General features: G+C 40.5%; 2 protein-coding genes across 3 annotated transcripts; one reads left to right on the top strand and one right to left on the bottom strand.

The window, feature by feature from the left end:
* Nucleotides 1–76: 76 nt before the first annotated feature.
* ube2kb (ubiquitin-conjugating enzyme E2Kb) lies at nt 77–5,486 on the bottom strand. Its single transcript, XM_083984441.1, has 7 exons — nt 5,125–5,486; nt 4,152–4,245; nt 3,997–4,055; nt 3,509–3,591; nt 3,321–3,420; nt 2,979–3,107; nt 77–2,451 (listed from the first exon to the last, which is right to left on the bottom strand). The coding sequence occupies exons 1-7, from the start codon at nt 5,185–5,187 to the stop codon at nt 2,377–2,379; spliced, it is 603 nt and encodes a 200-aa protein (XP_083840567.1). The 5' UTR covers nt 5,188–5,486; the 3' UTR covers nt 77–2,376.
* Nucleotides 5,487–7,124: 1,638 nt separating this feature from the next.
* Nucleotides 7,125–13,824, top strand: smim14 (small integral membrane protein 14). Of its 2 annotated transcripts, none has more exons than XM_083975671.1 (5): nt 7,125–7,314; nt 8,835–8,933; nt 10,214–10,262; nt 10,400–10,554; nt 10,972–13,824. In XM_083975671.1, exons 2-5 carry the CDS (start codon nt 8,859–8,861, stop codon nt 11,008–11,010), a joined length of 318 nt encoding a protein of 105 aa, XP_083831797.1. In that variant the 5' UTR covers nt 7,125–7,314; nt 8,835–8,858; the 3' UTR covers nt 11,011–13,824. The 2 variants fall into 2 exon arrangements, with proteins under 2 accessions (XP_083831797.1, XP_083831798.1); XM_083975672.1 differs by having other exon boundaries at nt 7,126–7,310.
* Nucleotides 13,825–14,064: the final 240 nt, after the last annotated feature.

Below are 14,064 nucleotides of genomic sequence, written 5' to 3'. Positions count from 1 at the left end.
AAAAACTTGATTTTCCACTTTTTTTTTAATCAAAGAAATATGACACTGTCACAATAAATAACCATGCTTTTTATACTGCTGATGCTTCCAAGGAAACAAAAAGAGGAAAATAAGTCTCAATCCAAATGGAGAAACTGAGATGCAACAGCCCCGTTTTTTTTTTTCTTCGTCATCGTGCAATATTGTACATAGTGAGAACACCAGGAGGAGGGGGGGGGCTCTTCCTTTTTTTGTCCTTTATTTTTCTTACAAAATATAGATCCAGCCATCAATGGTGCACTCTGTGATAACGAGACATCTCATTATCAAGGACCCAACTATTTACAAGTAAAGGAGATAGTGTGTGTGCATCCTATCCCCTGACTATGAACTTTTCTTTTTGGCTCTGGCTGGAAACTGGTTCAACGTCAGCAGAGATGGGTGCGTGATAACTCCATGTAGTACTGTAAATATGTCACTGTGTTGGTAGGGACTGAGCTCAAGGGCAAGCAAAAGGAAGATTTTCTTTTTTAAAAAGAAAACAAAAGGCCATGTGTGAGGATGCACCAACACCCCACTTCTCTATATACTAAGCATTTCTTTACAGTCCATGTACCTCAAATCAAAATGTGTGAAAACACTGTACAGGCCTGCAGTCTGCTTCATAGAGCAACAGAGGAGTTCCAGCCTCTTTAACGACTCAGAAGACATCATTCAAGCACAACCTCAATGAGCACTTTATTTGGCTGTATAGTAAAGCATGTCTGGGAATATAGGTCACCACCTATATAACCTGTAAATATGGCCAACGTTTTTGATTGAGTACTGCTGCACTACTTCAGTGAGTGATAAATGATACACCCCCGCCCCCCAGGACTGAGAGGGTGAGTAAATCCTTGATCTGTGCCTGTTGTTAAAAATGATTGCTCTGAAATGAGTACAAAAAAATAAATAAAACCACTGCATTGCCAAACTCAAAACCCTTAATAACTTTCAGAAACACTCATTTCTTCTTGAGGTGTGCCAGACAAATCTGTTCAGAGCAGAGACCCCCCCCCCTCCCCCCAGCGATAACACTCGTAAAATCAACAGAAAAGGCTTTGGTTCCCTACTGATTTCACGCCAAACTGGGTGTGCTTGAGTGGTTTGCCGAGCAATAGTTCCAGGTGTCTCTTTCTACGGATTAGAAAGAGTCTCACAAGCTCCACAAATCTGAAGGGAGGTTGAATCAAACAGACACCCCCCCCTCCCCCCCTATCACCACATCATTTAGCCAAACAAAATATAAAAGGCAGCGTAGAACATGCAAGGACAATAAGAAGACACATGAAAAGGTTGGATTGTGGTGTAGCAGAAAAAGGTGGCATGTAATGACCTTCAAGAGGCCAGAGCTGGCTGTCACCTCCTGTGCCGTTAAGGCCGGGACGTTGGCTGTGCCACCTCTAAACAACAATCTTCAAGAGAAAACACAACAGCACATTCAGAGGGAGTTTCTCATGGGTCACAGACGCATAAAAAGATATCTCGTCCATATTGTTGTAAACTAGGCATAGTTTATATTTAAAAGAATTTGTTTTACAATGCCATGTAAGAAAAAAAGTATATCCCCATTGTATTTTCAAATTTACACGCATCTATTTACAGATAATCTTTTTCTTCTGTGCATGTGTGCAGACGTCTGACGATGTCTGTGTGGTCTTCTCTACTTCTACAGACAGAAAAGAAAAACGTTTGTACATCCAAACATCTGCTGATGATTGAAGCATCTCTGACTAAACAGTTCAGGATAAATCCACCACACTGCCCGTACAGAACGTCATCCAGTCAAGTAAACGTAAATCCAGCCGGACCTTTACGGTATTAAATGTCCATACGACAGGGAGTAATCTAACACAAGGGTCCAACTTGCTGCTGAAAGAGTAAATGGTGATGTGCTGTGAGAGCAGTGTGCAGGATTTCCTTTCAAATTTGACCCTGGAAAAATCCACCTGGCCTTGGCAGTTACATTTGATTCTTTGCAATAATAATTAAGGAACAGGAATTTGTGAGGAACGTTTCAGGGCCAATATGATTAAAGGGCATGGAAGACAAGATGCATGACTGAAGTTTTCTGGGCCTGTTACAAGGATACACTTTTTTTTGATTTTGTGAGACTTGGCATAATGGACAGATGAGATCAATCAGGCAACCGTGTTGTGTGCATATTGGCGGTGGTGGTGCTACCAGTGTTGAGTTGAGTAGCAAATTAACATTGTTATGATAAAAAAAGATTATTCGGACAGCTGTGGTGAGTGGGGTGTTGTCTGTGTAACGAAAAGGCAAAAGGCAGAATGTGCCGGGGAGGAGCTGATGCTGTGATGAAGGGAGTCGGTTTGGATCCTCACACCTGGCTGGCTCTCAGTTACTGAGGAGCAGCTCTGTCGCCGTTTCCACATCCCAGGATTTTGAAGACAGTGCCGCTATTACTGCATTCTGTATGTGAGGAAAGAGGAAATTGAAAAATCTTTGTAATCTTTGTGTCATGTGCAAATGTCAAGCTCATAAAGACGGAAATAAGTTGCATGCTTTCAATGACCAACAACCGTGTGAATCTGTGATACAAGTGAAGGAAATGATTTCCGTGGTGACTAGATTCGAGTAAATTGAGCATAATTTTGAGTAAATCCTTTGATATTTACTGCAGTGAGCCTATACAAAGCCTTGTTTTCTCTGATTAGATGTCAAGTATTGTGGCAACCAACTCTTCATTTTAGCAGTTTAGTCAATAAAATCCAAAGTGACCCCCTCAAAACCCTAAAATATTCAAGTTAACCATCACAAAAGGTAACACATACCGATATATTCTTCAATTGCTATAAAATTATGATTCAGATATTGAATCATTTAATCTCTAATGCCAAACTATCATCAAATCTCTCCTCTATTCTACATCATGGTCAATATGTCAATGTTACAGTCCAACAATAAAAAATAAGATCGAGAGAGAAAGTACTTCTGACCTTATCGAAGCCCATGGCACAGAGTTTGTCTATTTTACGTGTGTAGTCAGGACTGGAGACCGGAGCGCCAGCATAGACGTGAGACCACAGCCTCGCGGTCTGTTTGAACATTTCTGGGTTCTGCTTATACTGAGGATACAGAGAGAGAAGTGAAGGTTCAGAGACAGATTTTTAGACGCCTTCTACTGTCCACAGAACACTAGTAAAAAAAAATGACAGCACCAGACATCAATACAGAAATATGAACCCTTTAAAAAAACTCCCTGAGGTTGAACTGGGGTGTCTTGTGCTTGGCAGTAATTCAATATTAACAATAACAACATCACCAAATGTCTTGCTCACCTGGTTGGCTACTACTGCATCCTGTGGATCATCTGGTTCTGCTGCAGCAAGGAGGGCCTGTAGTGACAATAGTACTGTCCGCAGTGTCATAGCAGCTGCCCTGGGTGGCACAGATCACAAGCTGCGTAAATGCTGAAAATCACTGAGCGCTACATGCAGGTCAGAAGGTTCAAACACATCAGACTCACCACTGGTCTTTTAAAATGTCCAGACATATTGCTCCTGTCACAGAACTGATATTAGGGTGCCAGATCTTAGTGATGAAACGCACCTAAGAAAAACAAGATGTGACAGGTTATCTAGATAATAGGGGAGGGGATGGTTAGTGTTACTTGCATTGGGTACATATACATGCACAGCAGTACAGAACATTACTTGTTCTGTGTGAGCTCTACAGCGTGGAATGAATCAGCCTCATTGCTGAGACTCTGGTTGATTTGGTTTCTCCATTTGATCACCAGTAATTCCCAAGGAATGGCATGTTATTCCCGATAACATATTCACAGGCCAGAGTGTCATACCTCCTATGAGAATTTCTACTAGTGTTTTCTCAAAAGCCGATTAAGAAACCAAGCACAACATGATGTTTTGTCCAAAACCACAATGCTGCATGGAAAGGCAGGAGTAACAGAGCAAATACTTGATATTACCACATTGAAAATATTGAAGCATATACCTTTGGTGGGTTAAATGGATAGGTTTCTGGGATTTTGATTTCAAGCTGATACCTGCCACCTGAATAAAGAAAGGTAAACAGTAGAACATGTTGTAACTTTATAATTAATTGATTACAGAAAAGCAAATTATGTGTCATGGGGCATGTGACAATACCTTCGTATGGTGTGTCTGGAGGACCTGCTATCTCCCCCCTCAGCTCTGTGAAGTTCTCATCCACCAAATCTACTTTAATCTGGTTTTTACTCGTCTGAAAGTTGGGACAGACAGGAGGTACACAATGAAAACACCCTGACATCTCTGGTCTCAGACCTGACATGTCTCTGTCATGTATGAAATCACACAGACATGTAGAGCTACATGTGACATATTGGCCGCTCAGGATACAGTAGTTGCCATTTTCTGTATCAACGAACAAAAACAAAGTTGAGTTTCACAGCAAAGCGTTAAGACGCTTATGTTAGCAACACAGGTAGCCTGCTACTAGAGCCAAGCTAGCAAAAGTTAACTACAAACCCACAATAACGACAGACAAAGCACACAATATACACACGAAACCCCATGTACATTAAAAGTAACAGCTGATAAACGTTTAATAAGTTTGTAAAGTTGGTCAACAACATCAACAGCACAACACCACAAGCTAATGCTAACTCTGGAGGAGGTGTCAAAATAACGTTAGCAGGCTAAAGGCTGCTGCTCCTCCACGCTGACAGTGACTATATTGGCATTAATACACAGCTACCGTGTCGTGGGTGAGCTGTGTGCTGTGTCCCGTACCAGCCAGGTTTATTTTTGTCAGATACTTAGCCAAAGGTGTGCGGTATTGTTTGTTAGGAACAGACGAGGCCTGTCAGGCTGGCTGGATCCCCGGTGTTTCCTGAACGCACCCACCTGATACGAGCAGAGGGCAGCGGCCAGACTCTGGTAATGAAGCTAAAGCTAAGTTGTCCTGCTGCTGAGGCCTGACCTGCCGCTACAACACAGGACCGGGACCCGACATTAGCAAAGGTAATTCAGGTCTGCTGACACTTTACATTGGCATGGAGTTGAAACACTGACAAAGAAGGAGCAGTAGTGGTGAAAAAACAAAACAAAACAAAACAAAAAGCTAGTAACGTTGCCGCACCTCTTCGCTTTTGAGAACTTCTTTGAACTCCCGCTTGATCCTTTGAACCGCGATGTTAGCCATGACTGTGTCCGCTGAGCTGCTGCTGCTGCTGCCGCCGCTGCTGCTGCTGCCTCGAAGCGATAGACCGGGGCCTCTCTCCCTGTGTTGTCTGTCTGTGTGCGGGGACTGCGTGTCGGGTGCTTTCCGCAGTTATGGAGCACTCCTTTCACTTTCACCGTGCACCGCTTGTTTTCACTTCAGAGGCGGCTCACCGTTAAAGTCGGACTACCTGCCTGCCTGGCTGCCTGCGGACGGCCTCAGTCAGTCAGTCAGTCCAGAACATGCACACACAGTGCGGCTAAATACAGTACAAGCTGGAACTTTCATTAGTGAGCTCCGGGGGTCGAGTAACATGGGTTTTATATGGTCTTTTCAAACTTGCCTTCAGGACATTTCTCATCATCATGTGCTGAACACATGTGATTTCTAGCATTGGTATCAGGCAGCAGTTTAAATCGAGTGAGATTTTGTGTGGGGAATTTTATTTATGATATCATGAATTAGATTTTTTTTTTTGAGAAAATAAAGATGAACAAACCACTAACTCATAATATTAACATAACATATAAATCAAACAAATTGCTACGTTTGTAACAGTCAGACATAGAAAATAAGAATGAACAAAAAGCAATAATAAATGATAAATGATTGAACTCTCATCAAAACATATTTACATACCATAGCCTACTTATTTGAATATGTCACAATGATGGGGGCAGTAGGTAATTTACCTAAATAAAAAGAATAATAATAAACAAGAACAGATAGGCTACTACAGTTAACATTAACATAATATTAAACTCAGTGATCTCCCTGCTCAGCTCCCATCATGATGTCATTCTTGAATATGATGCTGAAAGACACCATCTATGAGGTTATTATAAGGATGAAGTCAACAACAATAACAAACCCCTCTCTTGATTCAGGCCTTTTCTCCCCACTGGTTCTAAAATAACAATGGTCAAACCAATCCTCAAGAAAATCTAATCTGAGCTACTCTGATGGGTGCAGACCTATTTCTAATCTTTATTTTTTATTTCGGACTCCGGGTCCATAGCAAGACATAACACAACAACAGACACACAGCACAGACAATTTCTTGATTTTTGAGGAAGTTATGTTTGTCATCTTTGAAATACTGCCGTGACAGAAAGTCAAAGCCAAAGTTCCTGCTTTTACCACTAGCTGTTCAGACTTTTGTAATTGCTTTTCACCAGATTACCTAAGAGTCTTGAGTGAAACAGTGGCACCTGTGCCCTTTATAAATGATTTTAAATTTCTTTTACATCTTTATGAAGCATTTAATGGCCTCACTCATCCGGGAGATCTTTTTTGAATGTATGTTCCTACTAGATCACCAAAGTCCCCCTCTGTATTATCAAAAAGAAATAGAGGAACTGTCTTTTTAACATTGCTTTTTAATTTGGAGAGTAACTTCTGCTTCTATTGTTAACTCCCATCCTTGAGTTTATTTTTGGCTATTTATTATTCTACTTTTTGAATGGTAGTACATTTTTAATCTTTTATTCGTTTTTATTGCACTTGTTATAATCCTGCTCTGTGAAGTACTTTGGGGTACTGGTTTCTACAACAATTGTTGTTAAAATTGGGTCCCTGCAATGGACTTTGAACACTTCTGGAAAAGGGAAGCATGACAGGACCTAAGTCTATTTATCAATACCCCAATAACAGTTATAACAACAGATTTAATTTGGTTTAACAATTTATTAATCTATACATAGATTTGACTGATCTGGTCCGTTGATATATTGAAATTCCATCACAGCTACACAGCTGGAAGTCTTCCTCTGCCTCTGTATGGTGACAGACAGCTGTACTGTTTGTTTACTATGCCGACGTCACAACCGTTCCTCCCTGTGATTGGTTCAAACGCCCGTTCGTCAAAACTCTCACCCAATCAGAAACAGTTATCCTTGCCCATCAGATAAAGTCCCCGGATGTGCGTCGTGAAGAATAGACTAGCTGGCTGGCTGGTTCACGTGTATTCAACAAAAACACACAAAACGTCGGTTGACATGTCCACGGTTTGACGGTGTCGGTGGAGACCAACAGTGCAGCAACGGCAGCACCTCCACAACGGGTCCCTTCAACGATAGGAGACGTTTCCCGTAAACATCGACGGAGTAAGTAAGTGGTTTGTGTTGCCGTTGCCGTTACCGTTGCAGTTGCTCGCTGTCACATCTGTCTCTGATCATATGTCGATGAAAGGGACATGACTGTGAGTGAGTTTCAGTTTCCCCATACTAGCTCGGTTAGCACGCAGCTAGTCCAACGTCGGCTGAACTAAAAAAAAGAAGAAGAAAAAAGCTTTGGGTTTGTGCAGGGTCGACTGCTTACTGCCTCTCTGTTTGTTCGTCACTCTCGAAATATGCAGGCGGCTACCCACGGAAAATATAACGTGTGAGTGTTTATGTAGCAGCCACAATTGAGCCAGAATGTGTGTTTTATTTATTGGACAAACGCGTTATTATACCGTTTACAGTTACAGCGTACAAACACTGACCATAGAAATGTATACGGAAGTAATTGTGTACACGTTTGACATTTTGCTTTATCGTTTCATTTTGGGTGTAGTCCTGGGTCAGAAAGTAACAAGAGGCTGCAGAACAGAAATACTGAATATAATGTTTAATACCGTGGTCCTGAGAGCTTAACAACAATGTAACTTAAGAAAACACACGGAAGAAGACACAAATGCGTTGCAAAAACTCACAACACAACGGAAGTGTTTCTGCGACACAAAAAATGACGGACTGTGGGACACGCTTCAGTTTAATGCCTCTTGACTTTAAGATGTTGTGAAAACACCAACCTGTTAGTGGTGTCCTTGCTATTGTAAGTCAATATCACATGATTCAGATGATATTGTGAATATGTGCTGTTGTGATCTGAGCATCAGTCTTTAGCTGGGTCTGGGTCCATCACTTTTTTCTGCCATGTTCATGTCTTCACATGTTTTCTTAAGTTTGTTTCTTAACTTTTTTTTAGTGTGTTGAGCCCTCAGGGCTGCCATAATTTAAGGTTAGGCCACACATAGACAGACCTGTAGGCTACTTGAGTTTTAGGCACTTAAGTGAATGTTCTCAAAGCAGTAACGACAACAATAATGGCATTACAAGTTAGCTTCATTCAAAGTGGCGTTGACAAGAAAACCTAAACTAAAGTGAGGGCAATGTTTGGTGGGATCACCTTTCCTATAAGACAGCATAACTGCTCTTTAACACTAGGTAGGCGGGTAGGTTGTCATCATGACTGACACTATGATGTTGAGATCAAGGCTCTGTGGGGCCCAGACCATCTGTTGTGGGGCTCCTTGTTCCTCTTGTCTCTGAAGTTAATTCTTTGTAACTCCGTCTGGCTGCATATTTAGGGCCCCTGGCTCTGACTGACCTGTGGATAAGACTGCACAGTACTGTACATTAGCCAGTAAACAACAGGGAACCGCAGAAGATAAATGATAAATATATGTTCAAAGAAATGTACAAGCAGTCAGTGAATTAATACTTAAGACGGTTTTATTGTAAGTGCATCAATAATCAAAGTGAGATGAAAAGTGAAGAAAAGCCACTACAGGCAGCATTAGGTTTCTTTTACTTGTTCATGTGCCTTCAAGGTAAATACATTATATAGTATTGTTTTGTTCCAAGGTGGACGACCCTGTCTGGTGAGAAATGGCAGAGGGAGGGTTTGACCCGTGTGAGTGCATCTGCACCCAGGAGTATGCTATGAGGCGCCTGATCAACCTGGTAAGTAATAATTAAGCTGTCATTTGACATCTAAATGACAGACATCATTGTGACATAGTGAAGGAGCAGTGACAGCTAAAAGTATTTCCAAGTTAGGAGTGTAAAGTGATAAAATCTCCTCTGAAGTCGAGAGAACGAACGAAGCCATGAGAGAACAACCTGCCGGGTAAATAAACCTCTCTAGGGAAGCAGGGGAAAAAAAAGAAAGGCCACTGAGTAACAAGAGGCAACGTATCCTGGTTCCTGGTCGGTGTTTATCTTGAACACATCAGCTCTGCCACACAGATGCTTTCACTCTGTTCACTGTCTGTTGTCTGGGTTTGCATTGCACTTGTAAATATCCTCTGGCTCTTCTCTGTTAGGGAGATTTTCTTATGCTTTGGCAAAGGATCAGTGTGAAGAACAACATTCAATATCCTGATGTTGAAAAGGATTTATTGAAATACACTCTTAAGTAGAACAGAGGATTCATCAAGTGTGATGCTCCTTTAACTCTGCTGGACTGCTTCCTGGGTCTGGTATGCAGATGTGCATGTCACCTATAATTATTCTAGTGTAGCCCCAATTCACACATAAGGCGCCAACATTAAGTAAAGCATGCAAATTATATTCCTGTAACACAGACAATATTCTTATCTGATCATCTGGTATCAAAGTTAAAGTATCAAGGCTAAGTGCAGTGGGAGACAGCCACAACAGGTGTAGATAAGTTACACAACTCTCTAGTTGAGGTAACATTGAGGTAAAAATTGTTGAGCTAAAATGAGTTTCTGACGGTATTTGATTTCACAGCTTGTTGTTATGCGGTGTCTTTTTACTGGTGACCCAATTTGCTCTTTGTGGACAGGTGTAACTTGCTTGGTGAACTGCCATTGGCAGACAGATTACAGTCACCCTGGAGGTTTTCCTGATTTGCTTACAGCAGGGAAGGGTGTTGTCCAAACAGCAAAAATAATTTGCACAGTATTTTCCAGCCAGAAAGCTGCAAAAAATCGAAATCAGGCAAAACTGCTGGTTTCTTTGCAGCATTCACATGTGAATGTGTCCTGTTGGTAACATACAGCTGTGAGGGGATCATCTGTTTGCATACCTGATGTGATAAGGAACACAAAGTTTTATTTGCAGTGACTCTAGCAGTGTTTTTCTCTTCCCGGACGAGGGCAGTGGTAACAGAGTAAATAATGGTGTCATTAAAGTCACATACTGAATTCATGATCTTATTTTTCCTACTCTTCTCCTCCTTTACATCCACTTTATTTCCTCTGTAATTTCTCTTTCAGTTGAGGCAATCTCAGTCCTACTGCACAGACACAGAGTGCCCTCAGGAATGTATGTATGACCACTTCTTCCCATAGTTCATTACAGACCTTGTGTGTTTCATAATTTTCTATAGCCTATTGAAGCATGGCATGACAGTGTGGATTATGCAGGACGTGTGTGACTTATGAAGATGTGTTTGTGTTCAGTGCCAGGTCCCAGTGGGCAAGTAGGTGGAGGAGGAGACCTGACCCTCCCCATGGTAATGATGGGCTGGGCGGTGGTTGCTCTGGTCCTGTTCTTGCTGCGCCCCTCAAGTCTCAGGGGCCCCCGACCGACAGGCAAACCCTCTGGACCCCATAATGTCAGTATCTACTGCTATTATTTCATATCACAAACATTGTTTGCTCACATCTAGTCACTGCCCCACCTTAGTTTGCATGGAAGCTAAAGACAACGAGTCATGGTGTGGGAAGGAACGAAACTCTTAAGGACGAAGAAGCCTTTAGGAGTTCAAATTCAAAAGCAAGTTTTAATTTGAAAGTATGAACACTAGAGTAAAAAAAAATGAAAATATACATTGAAAGAAGGAACTAAGGTGAATAATAGCAAAGTCTGTTTGTTAGTTAAATTGTTGTATTGACTGCCTTGTTTCCAAGCTGAAGCACTGAGTGATTCAAAAAGAAGTGCATTCATATGCCTAAATGTAAAGCTACGTATTGTATATATACCGTCTATAACATTTGTATAAAAGATAATATCTTCTTGTCTTGGGTTATAGAGCGAGCGAAGAGAGCCCCCAGCACCTCCTGTTGACTAGCAGTGGAGCCAGATGACCAGCACTCCTCCACCTGCTCTGACTGGAGCTGCACAGTTAGCTAGTAACTATGGCCAAGACAGCGTCATCTCCCTGTCAAACCTTTATACAATTATCTTTTGCTTTTTTTTCTTCTCCTTTCTCTAATAGAACAGCTTTGTTGGGTAGATCTGTCTTTGATTCGTGTTACTAGAGCCCAACTGATAATGGATCGATGAGGCCAATGGAGATGTGATAACTTGAGTGTTTAAAAACATTTGTAATGATCAATATTCATTTTTTTGGCACAAACGCACAACATAAACAACAGTGGCAGTTATTCTGATTTTACTTCAGCTTTGGTCATTTTTTGAAATGCCATGGGGAAATTTTCATATTGACAAAAAAAAAGAGAAAGAAAAATGTTGTGGTTGTGCATCTGCCAGCATATGTGCGGATGTGATGTACCTCTGATAAACCACTTCTGACTGATAACATTGGCCGACAATATCAGTGTGTAGATGTTGGGTTGGGTTCTGTGTCTTATTTCATCACATCTTAAATCTGGAGGTGTGGCATCGCTCTGAGTCAGTTCCTTCTCTCAGCTGTGGTGCAAACTCAGACAGGAGCTCAAAATGAAGGAACGTGTCACATGGGTAAGAGGAGAGGGGCAGTTAGATATTTGTTATGGTTTTTGCTGAGTAACGGAGGGTGGCAGGTTCTCTTTGAAACATTCCTCTTTTTCCACTTTAAAGTTACAACTCTTAACAGTGCCAGTAATGATGTCATATCACATGTAATCGCACGTTCAAACCAGTGACAAACTTCAGTATATTTATTTGTCTAAATTGAAGTCTGAGTCTGAGTATTTCATGCAAACAAAGTAAAATAGTCTTATGTGTTTATATCCAGATTACAAGTTCTTCTGAGCAAGCAAATAATCAGGCCAACTCAACATAATTTGTGAATATTATATTTACAATGTTTATATGGCAACAAGTTGCTTATCCAGCAGTCACAGAGCAATATTAGTATTCATTAAGTGTTGTGTTTGTATCCACTTGATGAATAGAAGTCCAGTAATAACTTTTCTTTTGGTCTCTACCAGCTCCTTAGGGAAATTTAAGAACCATTAGCTGCTAAATGCTCCACTTGTCTGTGCCATTTGGTGCTGAGCAGGTAGTATACAGTGGGTTTTTTTAGAGCTTTTCTCTGAAATCATCCGCCCACTATAGAACAGTGAGAGTGAACCAAAACGATAGATTATGTTTTGAGCACTACAACTCTGAAAATTTGAGCACAGCTGCTGATTTCAGGTGATAATTCTGTGTATGCTCATCATCACCAGCAGACTTATTCACCTCGTCTTCGCGTTGTTTTCACTTTGCCGTTTGATACATTTTTTATCATTTTATTGAAGTAAATCGTTTACTCACTACAGGTGTTAAAGAGGGCAATGCATTTCCCATAAATCATGGATCACTGTATAAAATGTGAACCAAATGTTTTGGGCACAAAACAGATATAACTAATCTTTCCCTTAGTTGAGAGTCTTTTTAAAAGATTCAAATTGAAAAAAAAAAAAAAAATTGCTGGCAGACAGGGTTAAATTGGTCTGGTCATTGTAAAAAGAGACCCAAAATAAGTTTTGATCATATTGAGGTAATTGTGTGTATAGTCAATTTTGTGGTTAAAAGAAGAAAATGGTTATTGTATACTGAGCTGTTAGTAGTTAAGAATCATATTTTATTAGCACTTTAGTTGTGGTATGTTTATTCATTTTGAAACTGTGTTGTACTGGTTTAAGCCGTCTCAAAATGGTGGCCTTGTGGGGACAGTGGCCTGTTCTTCTCTTACTGAGAATCACAGCAGTCTGTGATTAATGGGAACAATCCAAAGTTTATACTTCACACAACTAATACTGTATGTTAAACCAATGAAACAGAAAGAAATTAAAAGATGCATTTTCACACAGTGCCAGTGTAGGTTGTTCTGGTCTCATTACTAATAGAGGACATTTTTTTTGTGTATGTGAAAGAACAGCAATATCTGAGTTCATTTGTATTTCGGATTTATGTTTGTTAATGGACAATAGAATCATCTGCAGTAGAAATTTTGTGATGTTGCGTTATTAGCATGGTTTACACCACCGTGCTATTTTCTTACATTTGTTAACTCAGTTCAGAGCTCTGCTCAGCAATTTATAGGTGGTTTCAGTTAGATTAATGGTCAAAATGTGGTTAGTGAACAGAAAAATAGGAACCTCAGTGGTGAAAGATGTTAGCATGGACATTCATGATGCAGCAGCAACATGTACTCCAGAGTCAGCATTATCGAGGAGTATCAACTCTCCTCAAGACAGGTTTTCTGTTTTTCTAGTCACTGACTGTGTTTTAATAAAGATTCCTGACATTGCCCCTGTGAAGGAAACATGGTTATTAAAGTGTATATCAGTCTTGTGTTACTTTCCAAGCTATCTGTGATTTCAGAAATTACTTGGATTAGTTTTACAGTAACTTATCATCTGTAACAACTGTTGGCTGAGTTCATACCAACTGTCTTCAGTGGCTACCTACTCTTCATTCTCATATTGGCAAATGTCCTCTCTGTTTCTTGATAGACTTGCCTCAGGTATGGCAGGGAGAAGATATAAGAAGGAAAATATTTTGCAAACATTAAGTAGTTGTAAATAATGAAGAGGAAGCCATGCCAGATGGTTGAGGTGAACAGCTGGACTACGTGGTACCACAGGAGACCTTGATTTACACTGTCATTGTTTAAGAGTAAAAGGGCTTCAACTATGCACTTTTCCTATAACAAAATAAAAAATAAAAATAATTCTGTCTCACTGCCTGACTCTTTTTTGTTTGAAGTCTACACACCCCTAAGCATATATATACACACACCTGTAATAACTTTAATTTAATGCCCATTGGTGAAATGTATGAAAGAATGTTTCCTCATGTTGTTAGTCTACTCCCCCTCCCCCATTTTAAGCCAATTTATATTTCATTAGATTTTTTGGAAAATGTGTTCCCCTTTATTCCACTACATTACACCATTTTTGAAACATTTCAA

This window comes from Trachurus trachurus, assembly GCF_905171665.1.
Source record: "Trachurus trachurus genome assembly, chromosome: 1".
Lineage (NCBI taxonomy): Eukaryota > Metazoa > Chordata > Actinopteri > Carangiformes > Carangidae > Trachurus > Trachurus trachurus.
The sequence above is the reverse complement of the archived record's forward strand: the minus strand, read 5'-3'. Positions and strand labels throughout refer to the sequence as shown.

What these genes read in the sequence shown, in the direction of transcription:
- smim14 (XM_083975671.1), top strand. Translation starts at nt 8,859, where the DNA reads ATGGCAGAGGGAGGGTTTGACCCGTGTGAGTGCATCTGCACCCAGGAG. An exon ending in TGAGGCGCCTGATCAACCTG is followed by an intron (nt 8,934 to 10,213) that starts GTAAGTAATAAT and finishes TTTCTCTTTCAG; the next exon opens with TTGAGGCAATCTCAGTCCTA. An exon ending in AACCCTCTGGACCCCATAAT is followed by an intron (nt 10,555 to 10,971) that starts GTCAGTATCTAC and finishes CTTGGGTTATAG; the next exon opens with AGCGAGCGAAGAGAGCCCCC.
- ube2kb (XM_083984441.1), bottom strand. Translation starts at nt 5,187, where the DNA reads ATGGCTAACATCGCGGTTCAAAGGATCAAGCGGGAGTTCAAAGAAGTT. An exon ending in ATGCAGTAGTAGCCAACCAG is followed by an intron (nt 3,108 to 3,320) that starts GTGAGCAAGACA and finishes CTGTATCCTCAG; the next exon opens with TATAAGCAGAACCCAGAAAT. An exon ending in GTGCCATGGGCTTCGATAAG is followed by an intron (nt 2,452 to 2,978) that starts GTCAGAAGTACT and finishes CCTCACATACAG; the next exon opens with AATGCAGTAATAGCGGCACT.